Source organism: Antechinus flavipes, chromosome 4, assembly GCF_016432865.1.
Source record: "Antechinus flavipes isolate AdamAnt ecotype Samford, QLD, Australia chromosome 4, AdamAnt_v2, whole genome shotgun sequence".
NCBI classification, from domain to species: Eukaryota; Metazoa; Chordata; class Mammalia; order Dasyuromorphia; family Dasyuridae; genus Antechinus; species Antechinus flavipes.
In genome coordinates this window covers 107,407,835-107,432,169 of record NC_067401.1, presented here as the reverse complement: position 1 = coordinate 107,432,169, position 24,335 = coordinate 107,407,835, and the positions used below count along the sequence as shown (strand labels likewise).

Genomic DNA, 24,335 nt, shown 5'->3' with positions numbered 1-24,335 from the left:
CTACTATGTACCAGATACTGGGGTATGTGCTAGGAATACAAGATAGAAAGAAAGGTAGTTTATGCCCTTAAGGAGCTTACAATGAAACAGGGATGATAATACACAAAAATAAGCTGTTAAGATGTTGATGGGAAGTTTACATACTAAATATATAAGATAGAATTTGAACCTAGCTCTTCCTGAGTCTGAGTCCAACATTTTGTCATCTAGCTTCTTGTAATGGGGATCTACCATAATAGGGGAGGGAGTAGCAGAATGGAAGAACTGTACAGGACATTGAGGTATTTGACTAGTGAAAAAGAGAAAAGGGAAGCATCTCCATTTTCCAGAATAAGACTGAGAAGCAACCCCAGAAGCATGAGGCCAAATTGCATTTCCAAATCCCCATATTCCTTACCTAGCTCTTAGTGATGTCATTACCACAAGTAACTGAAAATCCCCAATATTTGCAAGTGATGCCCCTCAAAGTGCTCCTGTCACTATGTAAATCTTCCAGAGCTTAGGAAAAAAACATCTAGAAGGAAGGCATGGACTCAGTTGTACTTGTTTAGGGTCTTTTATATGCATATTCCATTCCATATCTACAGTCACTTAAGAAACTTTTCTTTATCAAGAAGCAGGAGATGGGAAAATAATTACAATACTTGTATATGTTCTGAACCATGGAGCAAAACTATATTACATGTCATCTATTAGTCAATATTCAATAAACAAGCATTGATTAAGCTCCTACTATGTGCCAGAGCACTTAGGTACTCCAATGGATAGAGAACTGGACCTGGAATCAGAAAGACTCATCTCTGTGAATTCATATTCATCTTCAAACGCTTACTACCTATATGAGTCTGGATCAATCAATTAACTCTGTGTACCTCAGTTCCTTATCTGTGAAATGAATTGGGGAAGGAAATGGCAAACCACTCCAGTAAATCTGCAAGAACACTCCAAATGGAGTCACAGAGAGTTGGATATAACTAAAATGACTGAAGAACACAAATGTGCCAGGCACTGTGCTAAGCACTGGAAATACAGAGAAAGTCCAGAGACTGTTTATTGGGGGAGGTGAAATGGAAACAACTGTGTACACACAAGAATATATAGTACAAATTAGAGATCAACAAACAGAAGGTATTAGCTTTAAGGGGCAGGAGAAAGGCTTTTTGTAGAAGTTATGAATTTAGGTGGCACTAAAGAAAACTGGGGAAGCCAGGAAGAAAAGATGAGTTACAAAAGAATCTGAGCCACTGGAGACATCCCATAAAACCATAGAAAGTTGAGATATGACTTGTTCTGTGTGAGGAATGATGAGGTCAGTATTGCTAATTTATGGAATGCCTGAAGCTGAACAAGGTGTAAGAAGACTGAAAAGATATGAGAGGTCTAGATTATAAATAGTATTGAATGTAAAACAGAAGATTTTATATTTTTTCCTAGAGGTAACAAGAAATCAATGGAGTTTTTAAATAAGGTCATGACATGGATATAACTGCTTTTTAGAAACATTGATTTGGATGGATTGCAGGATGGATTGCAGTGAGAAGAGACATATTAAGGATATCAAAATTACCAGCAGGATATTGCAATAATGAGAGGTGTTAAGGACCTGTAATGGGGTGATGGGAATATCAGAAGAGAAGAAGAAGAATATTAGAAAGATGTTATAAAGGTAAAAATTGGCAAGACAATAATAGATTGGGTATGGGCTTAGGGGTAGGGAGTGACAAAGGCAATAGATTAGAGGATGACCCCTTGGTTTTGAGCTTGGGGGACTTGAAGGTTGATCGTGCCTTGAAGAATAATGGGGAATTTCAGAATAGGGATTACAGAAACAATCTCCTTAAGCATTAACATAGGTTGGCACCAAATAGAAGAAAATTATCATGCTAAGAGGAGAGAACTCCATTTGGACAGTCCCCTATGACACTAGGATGAAATATAAACTATTCCTCTTAGTGGTTAAAGGGATCTGCGGTATGGTACCAACTGTCTTTTCCAGGAAGATCACATCAATTCCCTCACACAGCCAAATTGATTTACTAGCTTGTCCCTTAGCATAACATATTATCCCTCACCTCCTGCTCCTGAATAGGCTTTCCCAACATGGCTGGAAGGTTCTCCAGTGTTGTATCCCCTAGATATCCAACTGGGAAGACCTCTGGAGCCCTGTATTCCAGCGATCTCATTTTACAGATGAGTAAAGGGAGGCCTGAGAGATTGTGTGATCTGCTCAAGGTCACAAGGTAAATCTCATTGCTTTTTGTTTTGTTTTGGAATGCACAGCTCCCTTCAAGGCTGAGTTCTAGAGGTATCTCTTCCATTAGACTTCCCCTAGCCCTAAATAATTAGTGCCCTCCCTTATCTTTATGAATTTTGTGTTTCTTACCTGTGTACTTGTCCAGTGAATCATAGATTTAGAGTTTAAATGGATATTAAAAGTCATTCAGCAATTTAGTCCTCGTTTTCACCTGGTAGAATGAGGGGAAAAACCAAAGGTTTGCTAGAAAATGTTTAACCATTAGTTCTCTGGAGGCAGGTAGGTAGCACAGTGGATAGAACACTAATTCTGAAGTCAGGAGGACCTGATTTCAAATGTGACCTTAGATACTTAACACTTCCTAGCTGTGTGACCTGGGCAAGTCACTTAATCCCAAATAAATAAAAAAAAATAGATCTTTGGGAGAAAATATATATACACAACAAATTTTTAAATTAATTTATCATAATTATATGTATATGTTATATAATTAATTTATGTTTAATGTCAATTATTTACATTTTCTCCATAATTTTTAAAAGTCTAAATACTCAACAACAACAATAACAAAACATGTACTGATTTGTAAAACTTGCCAAATTCCAAGGCATAAATGTTCAGTGAAATTTTACTGTTAGGTCTCTAGAACCCATAGGAGTCAGCACCTCTGGTAAAATACATTACAATTTTGTGTTTATGCCTTTAGTGCTTGGCATTAATGATTGTCATATAGTTAAAACTTCATAAAATTTTGTTGAGCAAATGAATGAATAAAAAGTAGGATAATATTAACACTACTTATGTCACAGGGTTGTTCTTAAAGCACTGTATGAAATTTAATGTCTATAGCTACGTATAGTACACATTTCATTAGGCTGTATATCTAGGAGTTTTGATTTTTTTCAGATGACTTTTTATTGAATATTCAATCAAAAATATACAATTTTTATTTAATAAAATTAAAGAAATTTAAAGTGAACTAAATAGTATTAAAAATTTATAAATGAACTTAAAAATAAACTTAAAATAACAAAATGTTTTTGAGATATTAAGACATGACACATCAGGTATACCCAGAACACACACTTAAATGAGCCCAGTATAAATGAATTATTCTAACTAATCCAAAAAAATCTTCCTAATGGTATCATGGTAGGTTGCCTGGCCTGCTAAGTATCAGATATTTCCCTTTGGATATCTGAGGTTCTAGGACTGGGACCGAATAGAGGAAGATAAATTTGGACAATGTTATTCTATTAACATTGCTAGGTTGAGGAAGACCCTAGAAAGCTAATTTATTTTTCTTAAGAGCAGAACCCTAAGCCAAGGATCTAGCGGGCTCAAATGTGCATAAAATGGAGACCATGGGGCAGGAGGTGTATAATCAGTGATCTGAGCTTCTAGAAACTTTGCAGAAGGAATTGGTATATTGGAAGAGGTCTAGCCTGCTTTGGGGAAATTGTGCATATCTGTGAAGGAAGAATCAAGGGCTTTTGTGATTACCAATTTTGTTATAGAAATTCAAATTTTATAATAGCATAGGATCATAGTCTTAGAACACAAGCAAAGCCCCTCATTTTAGAGACAGGGAAACTGAGTTCCTGGAGAGTTTAAGTGACATGCCCAAAGACACAGAAGTAATGTCACAAATGGAACCTCACCTTATTTCTTCTGACTCCAGAGTCAATGATCTTTCCTGTAGAATCAGAAGGTACTTTAGAGATCATCTAGTCCAATGTCTCATTGTACAGATGAGAAAACTGAGATCCAGGAGTGGAGAAACATTTTCATTGTCATCCAGCTGGAATAATTGATACTTAATCCTAGATATTCTGATTCCAAGTGCAGGGGGTCTTAAATTACCTCACATATCACTCTATTAATTTTATGTTTATAATCTTAGTGCCTTGATTTAGTAGTTTATGGGCAACATGAATTGGTTGTTTTAACAATTCAAATCTGATTCAGTTTTATCATCTGATTTTGAGTAAACACTTTCATGAAGAGATGAAAAACTAAATTCTAAAATCTAAAAGTGATTGGCATTTCTGAAAAAACAAACAAAGAAACAAACTAGCAAACAAAAACTGCATCAACTCTCTGGGGAAGTGGTGGATCCTCCAAATTCCAAGCTGGGAGAGGATACATAATCATTAACACAATCAGTGAATATGGAGATAACTTGACTAAAAAATATTCTGGATCCAAAGCTTCTTTACTGAAAGTTAGTCAGTCTAGACAATGTCTTTATAGTGGATTTAAAGATTCAAGGAGGAATTAAAAGCTTTTTCTCACATTGAGTACTCTGGCATATCATCTCTGGTCTTAATCTTAACTCAAATAATTTAGCCACCTGAGTGAAGGGGAAGCATTACACTGGCTATGACTTGAGAAAATTCAGAAAGAACTCTGCATACTTTGAGGCAGAGTAAGAATGAGGTTGTTAACTCTTTCTTTCCTGTATCTTCCCTCAGCTCCCTGCTATTTCACTCATTAGAATATAAGCTTCTTGAGAACAGGTACTATTTTTACATTTCTTTATATCTCCTACATTTAGCATAACAGTTGGTACATAGTACATGTTTAATAAATATTTATTAATTGGAAAATGTTCGGCATACTCTAATACCCTGGCAAAAATGTTAGTGATGGTGAAGATAATGATGCTCTGGAATGTTTGACATAGTAATATTTAATAAATGTTTATTGACTTCTACTTTATTCAAATTAGATTACATTAAATCGGTCAAACATATTATATATCGAATCACATATTCTCAGGGTTGGAAGGAACTCTGGAGACCATCTATTCCAACCTCTATCTGAATAAGGCACTTTATTATATGCCAGGGGAAATATATCAATGATAGATTATGATCCAGTAGAGTATGGGACCATTCTAGAGAGACAGAGGCAGAAGAAATTGCTTAAATGGCCCTTAAGAACAGAGAACCCATAGTGTATCTCATCAGAAGGGGAGAAAAGAAGATAGGGACTCGGCAAAGCAGACTTGTTTCCTAGATTATAGAACTACTTCCTTATAACATTTCTGCCTCTGATAAGGAATATGCTGATAATAAAGTATGTCATCTATGTACAAGATTTATAATGGGAAAATTACTTATCCCAACCTCCTTATTTTGTGTATAAGGAAACTGGGCTTTTGAGAAGTAACTTGTTGAATTCATCATCATAAATAAAAGTTCTGATTTGTATCCAATGTTCATGCCACAACATCACAAAATCACAGAATCTAAGAGTGGTAAAGGACTTCAGTAGCCCTCTAGTAGAACTAAAAATATCTCAGATGCCACTGAGTCAAACTTCTTCATTTTTACATATGAGGAAACTGAGGAATATGGATATAATGGGATATGACTTTGTTGTAAGAAATGATGAATATGATAAATATAGAGAAGCATAGAAATATCTACATAAACTGATGCAAAATGAAACAAACAAGAAAAAATATACATAGTGATTGCAGCAATGTAAATGGAAAGAACAACCATACACCAAAATATGAAAAGCAAATATTGTCAAATTATAAAATCAAGCCTGACTTGAAAAAAGAGATGAGAAGATGCTCCCAATCTGTTATTTTGTGGAAGTGGTAGATCAACAGATGTTGTGCATTGCAAATGTTTTTTGGATTTTTTCAATGTATTGATTGATTATGTTAATTTTTCCATTTCTTTTGCTTTTCTTTCATCTTTAGAAGATGTTATTTGTTATAAGGGATGTCTCTCTGGGAAGAACAGTAGAGGAATATTAGGGAAAACTATGGTGATAGGGAAAAAAATCATCAATAAACATTTTTAAAATGGAAAAAAGGAATGAGAATTGGAGGCAGAGTGACCTGTCCTTGTATCTGATATGGTCGGAAAAGTTTAATATAATTGAAGGAGCACTGAGTTTGGAACATTTGGACTTAGAATCAGAAGGCATGGAATTTATTTTCTGCTACATAATAGCTGCTTGATCTTAGACAAGGCACTTAACATTTATGTGCCTTAGTTTCCTCATACATAAAAGGGGTATACTAATAATTGGGTTACCTATCTCATAGAGAAGCAGATGGGGTAATGACCATAAAGTGTTATATATATATATATATATATATATATATATATATATATATATATATATATATATATATATATATATATATATATATATATCTCGCACTCTATAAATTTGGGTTGTTATTATGATGACATCATATCCTTTGAATCTCTAAGGCCCCTAGAACTGAGACCACTTGTGCAAAAATGGTTACTTTTTTCCATGATAACCATGATTGCTAATTAACCCCTGTGAAACTTCTCCATAGCAGCAACTCCTGTGCTAGGGGACCAATAAACTTGCCTTTCTTCATTAAGAACCCTAACCTGTGGTCACTGACAACTTGAAGACTCACTTCTCTGGTCAAAAAGAAAGAGGAGTGATATGGAGGAAGGGGGGTCATTATCCTGATCATTGTCAGAATCTCTGACACATTCCAAACCATAGTCTCAATGTTTTTAATTAACAACATTGGGAACTCATCCATGACATATTTGGGAGGAAGCAGCCTGGGCAGTTGGAGATCTCTTTGTACTGGAACATTTGTGACATTGTAGAGTCCAGGTAAGAGAGGGCCATAGAGGTCAAGCCTACACTACCCCAAGGGAAGGACAACTGGCAAGGATCCCACTCAGTATTACTATATCAAAGCCAAACTGTCATTCATGTGCTAAAGTGGATTTTTATTTTGTGGGTTCCAGATGGGTTTTCTTATACAACCTAAATGAGCTGAATCATTGCTTGATCTCTATTTCTTTCTGTATATAAAAGGAAAAAAAAGGGCTAAACTGATTACATTAATATACTGTCCTCTGTTCTTGTTGGATTTAGACAGTGATTTGAGACCCATGTGAAAAATAATAAGAAACTGGATAGAAAATCGGTCTTGCAGTGAGAAATCAAGTCCTTTCTCTGCTATACATTATACTATATACATGACAATGGGTAACACTTTGTTTTTCAACATCTTGGGCAATTTTCCAAGACTAAAATCTACAAACAATTGTTGATGTGTTTTGGCAGAGGAGTTTTCCAATTTAGAATCTCTTATGTTGATGAAATCACAAGTCAAAACAAAAGGAAATTCTCCCATTTCTATGTTAATTTACTCTTTCAACCTACTTTCCACCCAAGGTCTCCTTGATCCCCAAAACAAAGGATAAAGTATGTTTGTTGGCAGATGAGAAAGTGGTAACTAAGAGTAGGTAAGTTACTTTACTTCTGAAGTTACTTTGGGCTGCTAGTTGGTATAGTGGATAGAACACTGGGTTTGGTATCAGGAAGTCTCATCTTCATAAATTAAAATCTGGCTCTGTATCCCTGGATAACTCATTTACTCTAAGTTTCTCATTTGTAAAATCAACTGGAGAAAAAAAATGGTAAGCCACACCATTATCTTTGCCAAAAAAATAAACAACAACAACAACAACAACAACAACAACAAAAACCCATCCAAATTGGGTCACAGTCAGATATGATTGAAACATGACACAGCAACAAAATTACTTTAGTGGCAAAAATGTAAAAATTGAAACTCATGTTTCTTTCTCCATATGCACATAACATCTATTTCCCCCCAACTCCTCTTTGGTACTTTCTTCTTCAGGACTCAAACAGAATTACCAGGTATGTTTTCTTCCTAATTCTGGGGCAGCTATTATCATGCCCAGGACTTCCTATGAGTTTATATTCATGTATTGTTTTGGGCAAAGGTCAGGAACAAACCAGATAAAATAACTCAGGGAAAGAGCAGGAGAGATTGTTAGGATGATTTCTGTGGGACTCTGTGGGGGGTCATTGCCCATCCTGTGGGTTTCTTTCTGAAAGCACATATCTGTTTCCTCCCTTCAACACCTGCTTACAAAGGGACCTGAAGCTTCCCTTTGCCCCCAAATTCAGTGCAAGAACCCAATGATGGCATGATTCAGGGCTGTCTACTTCCTTCTGAAAAGCTGGGGCTGCCTTCATGGAAGCAACTAGGGCTTTCCTTTTATCAGGTGGGAATCCGGTAAAACTGAGAAGTCCCATAGGCTCCAGGTGGGGGCAGTTCACAAAGTAATAGAACCACAGAATTGCTCTGTTGGGCAAAAACATGAAATGATTATTATGTGATGCATGAATCTCTTCTACAATTTTGTTATCAAATAGCTATTCATATATTGTTTGAATATTTCCAGTACCAAAAGATTCATTATCTCTGGAGAGAACTAATTTAATTTTGGGGTATTTCTAATTACACAATGTCCTTATATTAAATAAAAAAAATATATTTCAGCTATTTGTTCTATTCTCTAAGGCTATGATGAATGACACCATCTCAGATTTATAAAGTAAGATTTACAAAACATTTGCTAAAAAAATATTTTTAAAGTAGTGTAAATATTATTCTTGTTTTATAGATGAGCAAAATGAGCTCCCTCAAATATTTTGCTTTGCCCATAGTCACTCTCCTAGTCCATGTCGCAGCTGAGATTGTCTCCTACTTTTTCTGGGATCATCCAATTGATTTAGAATGAATATATTGTGACTTGATAAACAAGAAATCTTCTTTATCTGAATTGACTATCAGGTTAAATCCATTGCATAAATTATTTGTTATTCTATTTGCATTTGGTTATGAATAAAGTTACCATCCATGAGGCCCAGAAAGACGTACTGGTGGGGTAATCATGCCATTTGGATAATTGGATCTCTGCATCTGCCATAGGTTGGACCTAGTATAGTAAGACTTTTAATGAAAATTCATAAGATTCTCTTCTAGTGAGACTCAATGGTCAAGCAGATGAAATTATAAGTTTAAACACTAGGAATTCTAACATGCACTGGACTAGAATTATAAAATAGAATTTAGGAAGCAGGTACAGATGAGGGTCAGGCACAGAATCAATGGAATTGATCTGATGACTTTCCTATCAAGTTCAATTTACCAACCACAATATCTTATGGTGAAGTCAAGGAACAAGTGACCCTAGTTAATTTAGGAAATAGAATATAGTGAGATTAGAATATTAGTATTATCTCCGGTTTGGAACCTACCTGGAATATTTCACTCAGTTCTGAGTGCTAAAGTTTCTTTTGCAATGCTTCTATTTTGCATAATGGATAAAATTCTGACTTTATGACACTGGGTAAGTCACTTAAATTTTTTATGCCTCAGTTTTCTCTTCTGTACAATGAGAGAGTTGAATTTGATGGCCTCTAAGATATTTTTCAGGTCTGAATTTATGATCATAATAATTTTCACTTATTTATTCATCAGTTCATTAGTAGAAAAATATTCAGAGGAGGGCAAAACTGGGTGCTGTAAGTCATAAAATCCATATTACATGAGGATGAAATTAGGGATATTTAGCATGGAGAAGAGAAGACTCAGGGAAGGCATAGTAGTTCCCTTAAGTCTCTTAAGAATTTTAATGTTTAAGACTAATTAACCTCTCAGTGTGAGTGAAAAAGATTTGTTTTGCTTTTCTTTCTATTTCAGGCTACAACTTCCCAGTTATTTAGGTAAGGTCAGGAGAAAAAAAGAAAGAGGAAAGACAGTTTCTGCTCTCAAGGAGTCTAGGACCTAATGTAACAGCTCACAGTCAAATAGACTTCTTCAGTTTGGCCCCACGGACAAGAACTCAGGTCCACCTCACTTCAGGGGTGGTGCTCTATCCACTGCACCACCTAGCTGCCCCTATCCCTGTTTTTCTAAGTCTTCTCTTCCAGAACAATGAGAAACTTGAAAAAAAGTCAATAATCCTTTTGCCTCATGTGGGAGTTTATATCTGGATCCTGCTCTTTCCCCCCTTCCTGTCTTCCCATTCAACCAACTTTCCTCTGTACTTTATGTCCCCAGTTATTGATTCCTTTTTAAGGGAATGTAGTTTTTAGTCTAATGTACAATTCCTCTTTTCTTACCCCTGGTTCTTTTGATCCCCTAAGACTTTTGTCCTTTAGATTCTTTCCCCCTTTAAATGATTTTATTGTTATTTTATCTCAAATGATGTGTTTTGTTTTGTAAAGTCTTTGTCTTGGTACTGGAATCATTACAGGATTGATTTCATTGCTTTGCTTTTTTTTTTTTTTTCTTTCTCCCAAAGATAAACATTTAACTTTCTTGTGTTTATTTTGATTGATATAATGTGTATAAAATTTTCTATGTACCACTGGTTTCTTTTGAATGAAATGTTCAAATTTTTTTGCTGAGAATTGTACTCTTTTTACTTTATTGAAAATTATCTTTGTGATATTTTCTAAATGGCCACATTTTTGACTTAAAAAAAAACTTTGAAAGTTCTGATTTGGACCATGATTTACATTTTTATTTCTTTTAGTTTTAAAGTTTATCTTTTAAGTCATTCTGGAGGTTTTTCCCCCAGTTATTTCATTATCATCTTTGTGGCTGTCCTATAATTTTTTGCTTTTAATTGGGGATTTTCAAATTGCCTTTCTTCTTTTTGTAGTATTTATTTGTTGTACTGTGCCTTTTTCTAGATTGTCTCTACTTTTTGCTTATCAATGATGCTTTTTCTTTATAATATTTTTCATACCCTTTATTTTTGTATTTATTATTATCCCTTTATTCCGTTTGGTACTTTACTTGCTTCTTTGAAATAAGAGAGAGAAGTTGAGTTTAGACACATCCTTTCATTCAGCCATATTGCCTGAAATAAATTATCTTATTTTCTCTTTTCTTGTTTCTTATCTTTATGACTTTTTAGCTGTTTAGGGGTTTAGCTCTTTTGGAGTTGAAATTTCATTCAACCTCTTTCTTCACCATCTTGTTGAATACTATTTCTGTTTTGTTCCAGAGTTTTGGATCAAGCCCTGTACTGATAGAACTGTCTATCATCCATAGTTGCATTCTTTCTCCTTTCCAGATTACTAAAGCTGGGTAAAGTCAATCACATCTTCTATTAAGGATCACTGTATCACTGTTAAAGGGAGTTTCCAAGAGGTAATAAGAGTGTCTACTTGACTTTATTTCTGGAAGATTTCTCTTCTGTTTTTTTTTTTTTTTTTTTTTTACTATGTTAGATGAAGCTCTACACTTCCATTTCTCTGTCATTCATATATTCTACTTTCTATTGATCAGAATACTAGAGCTGGGTGAGTTCAATGAAAGTTTCATGGGGTGTGTGTGTGTATGTGTGTGTGTGTGTGTGTGTGTGTGTTTGTCTGCATATATGTGTGTTTGTGTGTGTGATATCTGAATAAGTCATCTAGGAGGGAAGATACTGAGAAACCATGGCAACTATTTAGAGTTCTGTGAATAGATCTGATGAGGCAGACAAACAGCGGGGGTGCTGGGTTAAACCATATATGATGGGCTAGGAAGGTAGACTTGTGGTTTCTTATTCCTCTCACACCTCTAATAAGACTATTTCAGTCATGAGAAGACACCCTGTACAAAGGCATAGAGTTTAAAGATGGATGGAGTTCCATATTTAGTTCAATAAAGTAAAATAAAATTGGATATATATATATATATATATATATATATATATATATATATATATATATATATATACACACACACATATATATGGGAAAGTGTCTCCTTTCTTTGCTTACTAGTTCCATTACTTTATTCAATGCATTCTTTGCTAATTTGAAGAGGTTAGGGTTGAAACTAGGCTTAGATACAAACATTTCCTCTCTTTTTCTCTAGTTCTTCCTTAAAACACTGGCTATTGGAAGGTGCTATTAGATTTAGTTCCTAGTTGATGGATTGGCCTGATGGAAGAAAATTTGACTTGTGTGACTTTTCTGTCTGTCCCTTCTTAGTTGATAGCTTATTAGCCATACCTATTGCAGTTAGTGACTATACAGAATGAATGTATCTGTTCTTTGTGTTCTTTGTGTAGTCATAATGAGTAATTCATCATTTAACAGATTTTCAAGGAATCACAAGGAGAGGAACAAATACCATCAAATAAAGGATAAGATTCCAGAAAAACAGAAGGAAAATGGTGGTATAAACCTACATTCTCTGCCAGAGATGCCCAGAAAAGGCATTATAATATCCTTGCTATGTATGTAAAAGAAATGCACTTAGATCACACTGTAAATACTGAATTCTCTTACATTATTTAAATTCTCACTGCCTATTTCCATTAAACTAGAGCCACTGTACCTCTTGGTAAATAAAATAACACAAATTTACATAGGTTTTAGAACTTTAGAACATTTTTCTCATCTTAACTCGGTGATGTTGGTAATAAGCATTAGAGTTTTATTTTCATTTTTCAGATAAGGAAATGGAGGCTAGCCAGGTTAATATCTGAGGTAGAATTTAATCTTTTAAATAATCTGTTTGATGCTTTTGAAAAAAATATAAAAAGCTTCAGTATTTTTGCCAAAAAACTCCAAATAGGATTATGACTCACCACACACATCACTCACACATACATAGGCATGCACATGTACACACAAACTCTCAATCAGAAGTGTGTGTGTGTGTGTGTGTGTGTGTGTGTGTGTGTGTGTGTGTATGTGTGATATAGACCAGTTGGGAAAAGTGGTCCCACCTGAATAAGGTGAGATTGTAACTGAATGCAAGTTTTATATAAGAAAAGTGTAAAACACAATGAAATCGATCTAAAAAGAAAATAACAATTTTGAGAATTTATTAAGAAATATCATAATACTGTCAATAAAAAGTTATAATTAAAAAAATTAAAAAAAGATAGCATAACATAATGAAAAGAGTAAGAGGATCTGTGTTCAAGTTGCATATCTGTTGTTTCCTGCCTGTGTTATATAGTGAAGAAACAACTTCAGTAGACCTCTTTTTCCTTATTTGCAAAATTAGATGAATTGGACTATATGGTGTCTGAGATCTTTTCCAACTCTAAATTTAGAGTTCTATGATTTTGCTGGTATGGGTTCTCTTTTCATTAGTTTCAGTTGAAGAGTTCTCAATCTTGATAAATGGTGACAACTTCACATCACCTCAATCTTATGAGACCTTTGAATGAACAAATGACTAGGTAGAATAAATGGATATAAGATTGAAGTTGAGATAAAGATGTTAGAATATAGAAGGAGAGAATGAAGGTAATAGGTATGTAAATCGAACTGAGGAGTATTTGTGGGAACTTGAACAAACTGCAAAGAAGACCACTAGGTTAAGTATAGAAGTTGTGAAACCAAAGGCTCAGGGCCTTGTGAGATCAAGGCAAATGAGAAAAAAATTAAATAATCATAGGAATAAGGAATGAGCTAAATGAGAAGGTAAGAAATCAAACATGGTTATTGAGAAGAAATGCTCATCTGTAGACTCTTCTCCAGCTTCATGAACAGAGATATTACAGAGGGTGAAAGAAGCTTAATATTTTTAAGTCTCTATTCTTGGATAGCCTGTTATTCCTTTACCTACCTTGAAGATCTTTCTCTATGGAGAGGAACAATGAAACATCTGTGAGTGAATTTGTGTTTCTTGGCTTCTCAGCCCTGGCTGGATTTCAGCGACTACTGTTTGTGTTGTTCCTTCTCCTCTACTTGTTCACACTGAGTACCAATGCTGTGATTCTGTCCACCATCCTGCTGGAGCGAGCTCTTCATACTCCTATGTATTTCTTTCTTGGAATACTGTCTTGTTTTGAGACCTGCTACACCTTTGTCATTGTGCCCAAAATGCTGGTAGATCTGCTGTCCCAGAAGAAGACCATCTCCTTTTTGGGCTGTGTTGTTCAGATGCTGACCTTTCTCTTCCTCGGCTGTTCTCACTCTTTCCTGTTGGCAGCCATGGGCTATGACCGCTACGTGGCCATCTGCAACCCTCTCCGCTACACAGTGTTGATGAATCATGGGACATGTCTGGGACTTGTGGCTGCAGCCTGTGCCTGTGGCTTTACTGTTGCCTTGATCATCACTTCTCTAGTCTTTCACTTGCCCTTCCATTCCTCCAACCAGCTCCATCACTTCTTCTGTGATATTTCTCCTGTTCTCAAGCTGGCCTCCCATCACACCAGTCTAAGTCAGATGATCATCTTCATGCTTAGTGTGTTGGTCCTAGTCATTCCTCTGCTGTTAATCCTGGTCTCCTATATTCATATAATTTCTGCCATTTTAAAGATCCCTTCCACTGTGGGCAGATACAAAGCCTTCTCTACCTGTGCCTCTCATCTTATTGTTGTGACTGTCCACTATGGTTGTGCCTCTTTTATCTATTTGAGGCCCAAGACCAATTACATCTCAAGCCAAGATACTCTAATATCTGTGTCCTATACCATCCTAACCCCATTATTTAATCCCATGATTTACAGTTTGAGGAACAAGGAGTTCAAAGCAGCTCTTTGGAGAGCAATGGGCCAAAATCTGTGTCCTAAAATTGCAGGGAATACCCCCCTTGCTTAATTCTTTTGCTAATCCTATCATTGGAAGGCCATTAATCAGAGCAAGCAATCTGAACCCATTAGATTGTCTCAATGAGTCATTGTTAGATGAATGAAAAGAATATACTCTGAACAATAGACCCTTTTCAGATGTGAGAATGAAATAAATTTAGAGATGTATTTTGTCTTTTAAGCAAAATGAAATGAGCTAACCATAACACTAATTTTATAATCTCCCTCCTTTAGTTTAGCTTTGTAGAGTTTTAGTTCCTATCCTTTTATAATTCATATTCAACAATTTCCTTGGGATAGAAGTTATTAGTTTTTGCTCATATCATGATGGTTTCCATATCCCTTCCTACCCTTTGAATCTCTAAAGCCCAGGGTTCTATTCACTTCTCATGGATCTGGAAATTGTTCCATGAAAAGCTAGAAGAGACACTTAGTGATATTTTGGTCAAACCCTTTTATTTTGCCAATGAGAAAAGCAAGGCTCTAGGCAGGTGAAGTAACTTAATTTAAGTCACAAAACTGGTTAATAGATAATATAGGAATTTAATTCAGGTTTTATGATCCTTTGCTCTGTTCTCATTCATTTGTATCAGAGTGTAGATCCAGGACGAGGCACAGTTACCTAGTTTTTTTCTAGATCAGCTGGAATCATTTTTTGGGATTAGAATTATTTTGATAAAATCCATGTGTAGCCTTTAATGAAATTTTGGTAATAAATTCCCTTTCATTCATGATGAATACCAATACTTTACATGTGGATAAAGTTTTACATTTAAATTTTTAAAATTTATTTTATTTTAAATTTATGGAATAAAGCAAGAATTCTACAACTTAGTATAATAAAATGAGATGATTGTACATAAAACTACAAATCTATCATATACAACTTGCTATTCCTTTAAATATATAATAAATTATCCTGTAGATTCCTCCCACCCCTTTTTTTCTTTCTTCACCCTGAGATGACTACCATTAGACACACATATGTATGTAAACACACACACACACTGTAAAACCATTCTATACATACTTCTATTTATCAGTTCTTTCTCTGTTTGCAGATACCATTTTCTTTCACATGTCCTTTGTAGCTAATTTAGTTAATTACAATAGCAAAAGTGTTTTATTCACTCAAAGTTATTCTTAAAACAATATTGCTATTAATGTAAACAATGTTCTCTTGGTTCTACTCATTTCATGCTTCATTATTTCATGTAAGCCTACATTAAAAATATTTTGCCCTTCTCTTTCCCTCTCCCAACATGATGATCTCAGATGAAAAGAAAAATATGACCCTTACTTTGAGAAATTTTCTTATTGAGAATTGTGGCACCAGTGATGAAGGAATCACCCTTATGCTCAAACCAGTCAGCTGAGCTGATGAAATCAATGACCTGGAAGGATATGTTTTCATTACTTGTCATAGTTATGATGACAACATTTACAGGACACCTCCAATTGATTGTTCTATCTTGCCCACTGCTCTACAACATGCTTGGGAATCTAATATTTACTGGAGCTGTCCTTCCAAGTCACCACTCTCCACTGCTTTTCTAGAGAACTTGCCCTATCAGGTGACAGGATTCTATCAAGGAGTTCTTTAGAGAACTGAATATCAGTATAGTATATATGATTTGCTGGGATTGCCCAGCAATTCTGAAAGGTTGAAAGGTTTTGAATACTTTTAGTTTGAGAACTCAGATTTGCTGCTCACTGTTTTGAGCCTGAATGAAGAGTCTACAGACAGCAGAAGAATATGAGGGGATATTGCTGATCAAGCACAGGTTAAAGACTGAGATGATAATTACTTTGGCTATGGTCAGGATCAAAATTAGGGTGCTGACAAAATCAATACAGGCTTGAGAGCTTGCAACGCCAAAGACAGCTGTGATGACTACCTCCTCACCGGGGTGATAATAGCTTTGGAGACAAGTATTATGATCATTATGATTCAAACCAGTACCATGACAGTCCTTGATGGGACATGGATTGATATGTGATAATAGGGGCTGTATAGACATGATAGAGACTGATTCTAGGATAGGCAATGGCAGAAGAGCATTTGATTGTGGCTACCATTAAGATAGACAAGTTGATTGGTCATGAAACTCAGGAGATGATTATAGCTAGGATGATTTTAGGTGGAAGACAGAGGTTCTTCTCAGTGACTCAAACTGAATCAGAAGCCCTGAAATGCACCCAAGAATGGAAATTCATCAGCTAGTACTTTATACTGTAGCCAAGCTGCCTCCATCTTTAGAAGAGCAAAGACAGAGTTCACAGGTTCCAGAGAATGAAAAGTAGAGGAATGACAACAAAAGAAGCAAGAGAAATGACAGTATCAGCTGGAGGAAGCAAGATTAGAAAGATGATCTTGGGAGTGATATCCAAATTGATGAAGTAAGGAATCTTAGGATCAGAAATCAGTCTTCACAGACTGGAACTACAGTTCCATTTGGTGGAAATAACAGAAGGATGCAGAGTGAGAAATCTTCAGAAAATAATAATAATTATAATAATAAGGATGAGGACTCAAGCCTTCTAAATTAGATCAACTTCTTTTAAAGATGATGTCTGCACTCCCATCAAAGGAAAATACCTGGGTGTACTGTAGCTTCAATCCTTCTATCCAATCTTAGAACTCAGATTCTTCAGAGCAAGATCCTACCAGAAGTTGTGGAGGAAAAGTAACATCTCAGCAATCCACAGAAGAACCAGTTAATATTTAGGAACGATAAGAACAAATTAGATGGAGTGAATGTGGTAAAAGGCGAAAGTGGGAACTCCAACCATGATCCAGTGAATGGAGCAAGTAGACTATTGGAAATAGGAATATGGCAGAAAAGATCAAAATTCAAGACCTGTATCTGAACCAAAGAATTCTGAAGAAAATCTGGCTTCTAAATTCAGTTCTGTTATGATTCTTACAAGATACTAAGACAGTGGAATTGATAGACAATAATTATCTAATGTAGCATGGTACTTAACAGTTCTCTAGTTCACTAATGTACTTAGTACTTATTAGAGTTCCACAAGATTCACACCTTTAAGAGAGCATATATAAGAAGGATCCCACTAAAGGACAAGTCCACTAGGATAGAAGCCCACTGTTAGAGGTGGAGTCAGATTCATTCCAACTTCCACCTTTGTGCTGGCTGGAGACATTTGGAAGAGGAGAGGCTGAAGCTGGCAGAGGCAAAGGATTAGCGGCAGTAGCTCTTGGAACCAAGGAGAGAGATAAACCTCTAAGAAAGCTAACTGGACCCAAGGAAGAAGACAATAAAGGATTTGGACTTTAATTCCTGGCTGCATTTGGGGTGATTACACTGAACTGAAACTAAAGCTGCTCCCAGAAGCTCCACAAGAAATCTGCTCCCAGAGAACATTATATTTTAGAGAAGAACATTACACAGTTCTGTAAGCAAATGTGCAATTTTCTCTATTAATGGTGAAGATGAAAACAAGAGTGAAGACTATATATCTTGTGCTTTTCCCCTATCTCTCTCACCAGCCTGTAACATTCAAGAACAAATCAAACCTCTATGCAGATAAGACAAAATAATATTTACCGTCTTCTGGAAAATTTTTTTTCCTAATCAATTATAGTTTGTACAAAAAAGGAGTGAAGTATGAGATAATCAAGGAAGTGATTAAGAAGAAAAGGAAGTGGTCTAGTCATATAATGAGAATGATTAGTTAAAAATAGATGGCTGGACAATTCTGGAAACAGGGAGAGAATAGGTTAGAGAATTCCAAGCTCTTTAGATTTCTCAAACAAATACAAAATAAAAACAGGGATCCTCCAGAGACAATCCAAGAAGACAAGAAGAAAGATTCCAGAATCAAGATTTAACTGTTATGAACTGTGTATTTACACTCCAGGATAGTGCCATGCAAACACCAAGCTAGGAGCCCTGGGACTAACTAGGCTCAGGGAAAATCTCAGCCTGAACTAGAACTTTACCTCCTGGACAGTGTGGCAGGTACAGGGATTCCCTATAAACACTTAGAGGAGGATGGGAGTCTTGGTTTAGGGTTCCAGGCCAGAGAAGAGAGCTGAAGTGAAGCCAGAGGCACCATTCTTCCCCCCTACACACACACACACACACACACACACACACACACACACACACACACACACATTTTAGGATTAGAGCTGGTTACACTAATAAATTCTCATTAAAAATGAGATGGCATAGGAGAAATTTAACCATTGGGAATAGGGAATTCCAGGGAAGACCATATTCAGAGGAAGATGTTGAAGTAAAAAAGCCTCTTTTAGCCCAAAGGAGTAAGGTTAAATGGCTACCTGCTCAGAAAGAATTTGTAAAACTCAAATAAAAGATTTAAAAATCAAATAAGACAGATTGAGGAAAAACTAAAAAAAAAAAAGAACCAAGAAAATTATGAAAAGAAAGTCAATCAATTAGAAAAGGGGATACAGAGCCTTAAAGAAGAAAACAATTCTTTGAAAATTAGAATTGAATAAGAAGTTTGTGAAATTATAAAAGAACAAGAAACAGCAAAACAAAATATAAAGAATGAAAAAAATAAAAGAAAATATGAAACATAAGGAAAACACAGATTTGGAAGAACAGTTCGAGAAGAGAAAACATAAGAGAACTGTGGCCAAAAAAGAACTTGGATACAATAATACAAGAAATAAAGAAAATTGTTCTGAAGTGGATAAAAGAGGAAAGAAATAGAATAAAATCCATTAATTAGCACCTCAAAGAGATCCTACAAGGAAAACACACAAAAACATTATTACTAAATTTCAAAATCCCTGGATCAAGGAACAAAATTTACAAGAACCAAAAAAAAAAAAAATCTAATATGTTGGAGTTACATTTAGAATTGTACAGAACTTATCAGTATCCACAATAAAAGACTGAAGGTTCTGGAATCATACCTATAACAATCAAAAGAAGTAGGCCTTCAAACCATATCTAGCAAAATTATCCATAATATTGAATGAAAAAAAATGAACATTCAATAAACTTGCAGATTTCCAGCACTTTCTATCTGAATTGAATAGAAATTTTAATATATAATATTTAGAGCCAATACCAAAGATCAGTTACAAAGAACTTAACATGGATAATTTGTTTATGTTTTTTAACATGGGAAATGTGTACCATATGTTTAAGACTGACATCATCAATAGGGTAGCTGAAAAGAAAGATTGGGACAGATTTAAGCAAAAATAGTAATAATGTTATAAAAATGAGATGCAGAGGAAGAACAGACACAGAGGCATTAGAGGGAGGAGGAGATAGCATAATTCTGAAAATCTACTCACATTGGGACTGAGTTAAACAAGCAATATCACAAGCATATATACCATGAAGTTATAGTACCCTTCAAAATCTACAAAGAAATAAGGGGACAGGCAATAAGATAATCAATGAGAATGGGATGAAGAGGGAAGGAAAAGGTAGGGGAGAAGATAAGGGAGGGATCCATGGGTGGGGAAAGTTAAGTAATAGCAAGGCAAATTAAGGAGAAAAATTAAAGCAAGGAATTAGCCGTGATAGAAAAGAAATGTGTGTGTATATGTATGTGTGGTACTTATATATACATGTCCATATGTCTACATAAATATATCCTTTCTTACCTATAGTCTGCAGGGGAGAGGTAGGAGGATTAAAGGGGAAAAAAATAAAGTTAAAAAAGTGCACAACAGAGAAAAAAAAAGAACAATTTATAAGCAAGAAAAGAGGGACACTCATGAATGTAATTTCTTGTATATATATATGTGTGTGTATGTATATGTGTATATATATGTATATGTGTGTGTGTGTGTGTGTATATATATATATATATATATATATATATATATAATTGAACTGGTGATGCATTATTATTCATTTTAAATCCTCCCTGATATTCTGCTGGGTACATGACAATGTTCTTTTTTGTTTTTGTTTTTGTTTTTTAATTCCCTTTCTCTTTTTTTTTCTTATTGTGTTTTAAAAAATTGATTAATAAAAAGAATTGTATAGGATTTATCAGCTACTCCAATAAAAGATCACAGGTTCTGGAATAATATATATTGACAATCAAAAGAACTAAGCCTGTGGTCAAAAACATTTATATCTAGCAAAAAAAGTAAGTATAATGAAAGAAAAAAATGGACACTCCATGAACTCTCAGGTTTTTAGATTCTTTCTTAAACAAATCTGATATCAATAGAAAATTTAACATATAACATCAAAGACTAATTTCAAGGGACTCAATAAGAACAAACTCTTTATGTTTTATATATGATATTAAGCCATTAGTGTGATATATAGATATATATAGATATATAGATATGGATATGTAGATAAATGTATCTATATATACATTTTATCTATATATCCATATCTATATATATATATCTATATATCATGAAGGGTATAACACCCTGAAAGATGTATAAAGAACAGGGAGGGAATAGGATAAGGTGGAATATAAAATGGTGCATAGATTTAAAGCGTAGGACAAGTTGTGTAGATAAATGGGAGTAGGATCAAGGAAAGGAAAGGAAGAGGAGAGAAAATGAGAGCGGAATTCATAGGTAAGGGAAGGTTAAGTAATAGCCAGGCAAGTTAAGGAGTAGAACTAAAGTAGAAGAGTTAGCAGGGAAAGGAAAAGGGATATAGACAAATGTAATGACCGCGTATTTAAAGTCAGCCGGAGTCAGGAATTCAGGTTAAGGGGAAAATCTTCAATATTTATTGAAGCGAAGAGGTGAATAAAGATTGCTATAGCAAATATAGGCAAGAAAGATTGCGATAGCAAATATAGGCAGTTGCGACAGGAAGCCAGCTAAGAGAGAGCGACGCGAGCCGAGGCAACCATGGAGGCAACTGTGTCGGCAACTGTGGCAATGGCCGTCCCAAAGGTCTCTCCTCCCCTTCCTTCTCCACTCCCCTGCCTCCACCCACCAAAATCGTCATTTCCTATACAACACATCAGGACTTGCACAAAGAGTGGGTGGGGGCCATTCTCTCTCCAAGCTTATCTATTAATAGAGTATGGTCCAATTACTATTTAGCCTCATGTGCTTGGGACCTCAGTGCATCAACTCAAGCCTCAGCCCATTACATCTCCCGCTTTCTTTTGTTTTAGAACACAGGTGATCATGCCATCCCTGACTCTTCAGGGAGGTCAGAGCCCCCAAGGGGAGGTGATCACACCCTCCCTGATTTCTCAGGAAAGGAGGTGAAAGCACCGAAAAGGAAGTGATCACGACCCCCCTGACTTCTCAGGAAGGGAGGTGAAAGCACTAAAAAGGAGATAATCACGCCCTCCCTGACATCTCAGGAAGGGAGATGAAAAGCACCAAAGGGAAGTGGGGGTTGCTAGCAGGTTTCTGGGCTCAAGGGTCTTATTATGCACAAACCCATCAGCATGGGAACACATAGCACATAGCAACAACGCAGAGACTATTAGTGATGACTCTCCCCACAGTCAGTGCAGGCTTGATGTGTTATAACAAACATGAATTATGCACCCAAGTAACGGTATAACAAACAATATAAATCAACATTATGATGTAAAAGATTGCCAGAAGTCCTAGAAGGAGAGTATGTAAACAGCAGTCACACATACACCTCTTCAGCAGCCAAGAGATAGTCCAAAACCAGTCTATTGTCCATTGCTTCACATATCAGGGAATCCAATGATCCCCCCAAATTTTTGAAGTCCAGCAAAAGTCTTTTTATGTCTTAGGGAAGCCAATGATTCCAGCAGATTTTGAAGTCCTGTAACAGTCTTATCATTTCTCAGAAAATCCAATGATTCCTGAGGGCTTTAAAGTCCTACAACAATCTTATGTCTCAGAGAATCCAATGATTTCTGAGGGTTTTGAAGTCCAATGATTTTCTATGTCCATGAGTCAAACGCCATAACTGCCACACTCTTTCAATGGTGAGCACAATCAGCAACAGAACCACCCGATGTTTCTTGGGTCTTCTCCTTCGTTTCAAGGGTCTGCTCCGTCTCTCTTGTGATGGACAAGGCGAATACGGCTCGTTGGCACCCATCTGATTCCTTCTCCACCTGTAGAGATACAAGCAAACCCTCTCCCCCAAGCAGTTAGCCTATCTGGTCCCTTCCATTCACCACTTTCTGGGTCTCTCCACATCACCTGGCGATTATCTAAAGATAGTGGAGCTGCTCGCACTGGACATTGCCCTTCCGGTGGGTTATAAAACCTGTCTGCCGGAGCCAGTGCATCTTTGTCAAAAATCAAGAAGTTAATAGTATAAAGTGCTAGATTTAGAAGCTCTCTAGGGTTACCTGTGGCTCCCCCTTTCTTTTGTTTTTGGAGCAGCGTCTTAATATCTCTGTTTCTCCTCTCTACTATTGCCTGTCCTTGAGGATTAAAGGGTATGCCAGTGGTGTGTAAAATCTTATACTGTGCACAAAAGTGTGCAAAATGTTTGGAGGTGTATGCAGGACCATTGTCTGTTTTTATTGCTTGTGGCACACCCATAATGGCAAATGCTTGCATGAGGAATTCAGTGACCACTCGGGCTGTCTCTTTTGCTGCTGGTACGGCAAAAGTGAATCCTGAAAAGGTGTCTACCACAACATGGATAAAAGACAGACGACCAAAAGATTTATAATGGGTCACATCCATTTGCCAGATTTCATTGGGTCTCAAACCACGAGGGTTCTTCCCTGGAGGCAGTGTAGGAGCATGGAAAGGAAGGCAAGCTGTACAGCTTTTTACTATGCTCCTAGCTTCCTCTTTTGTAATCCCAAATTGTAAACGCAAAGCTCGAGCAGCCTGATGGTACTTAGAATGGGATTCCTGGGCCTCCTGAAATAAAGGTGTACTGGCCAACATAGTTAAAAGGCTATCTGCCTTTGAGTTCCCATCAAAAATAGGGCCTGGGAGTCCACTATGTGAGTGGACATGCAAGATATAAATCTTACCTGGATGTTTTCTCACTTGCTCCTGAAGTTCCTTAAAGAGCTGATATATATTAGAAGCTGCAAATTTTATTTGGGCTGTGGCAATTCTTTGTACCACACCTACTGAATAGGCTGAATCAGATATTATATTTATGTCTCCTGGGTAATAAGCGAGAGCTAACATGATTGCATACAATTCGTTCTGCTGAGTGGACTGAAAAGGAGTTCTGACTACTCTCTTTATGGTTAAATCATGAGAGTATACAGCACAAATATTGTGTTTGGATGCATCTGTAAAGATAGTTGGTCCTTTAAGGGGAACTTTAGAAACTTTTTCTTCAAGAATCCATCGCCAATTATGTAAAAGTCTGGTTATCTTTAATGGAGACCCATGTATAAAATTAGGAGCCATGGCTAATAAAATTTGCCACTCTGGGATGGTCTCACAACACACATTAATTTGTGTATTGGTGTAAAAGGTGTATATCTTATCAGGTCTTGCCCCAGATAATTGTACTGCTCGCTTAATGGCCTTAACAAAATTCTAGCCACAAGCACTGGGTAAGGAGTAAGGCTTTGTTCTGGTTGTGCCGGGAGGTTCACCCACTCTATCACACTGTCTCCTTGATGAAGGACTGCTGTGGGTGCCTCTTGTGTGGCAAAAACTGTTATTTCCAAGGGTTTTTGAGTGACTCTCTCAACCACATTGGATAAAGCCAGTTCAACTTCTCTCAAAGCCTCTTGAGCTTCTTTTGTAAGCTGGCGTGGTG

At 36.1% G+C, this 24,335-nt stretch overlaps 1 protein-coding gene and 1 pseudogene across 1 annotated transcript; both read left to right on the top strand.

Annotated features, from left to right (window-relative positions):
• The first annotated feature begins 13,702 nt into the window (after positions 1–13,702).
• Positions 13,703–14,665, top strand: LOC127561315 (olfactory receptor 10K1-like). The gene has a single exon (XM_051996597.1). The coding sequence runs from the start codon at positions 13,703–13,705 to the stop codon at positions 14,663–14,665; it is 963 nt and encodes a 320-aa protein (XP_051852557.1).
• A 1,279-nt stretch (positions 14,666–15,944) lies between these two features.
• LOC127561314 (eukaryotic translation initiation factor 4B-like) lies at positions 15,945–18,207 on the top strand (annotated as a pseudogene).
• The last annotated feature ends 6,128 nt before the right edge of the window (positions 18,208–24,335 follow it).

Excerpts from the sequence above, each read along its gene's own strand:
- LOC127561315 (XM_051996597.1), top strand. The coding sequence starts at position 13,703 with ATGGAGAGGAACAATGAAACATCTGTGAGTGAATTTGTGTTTCTTGGC.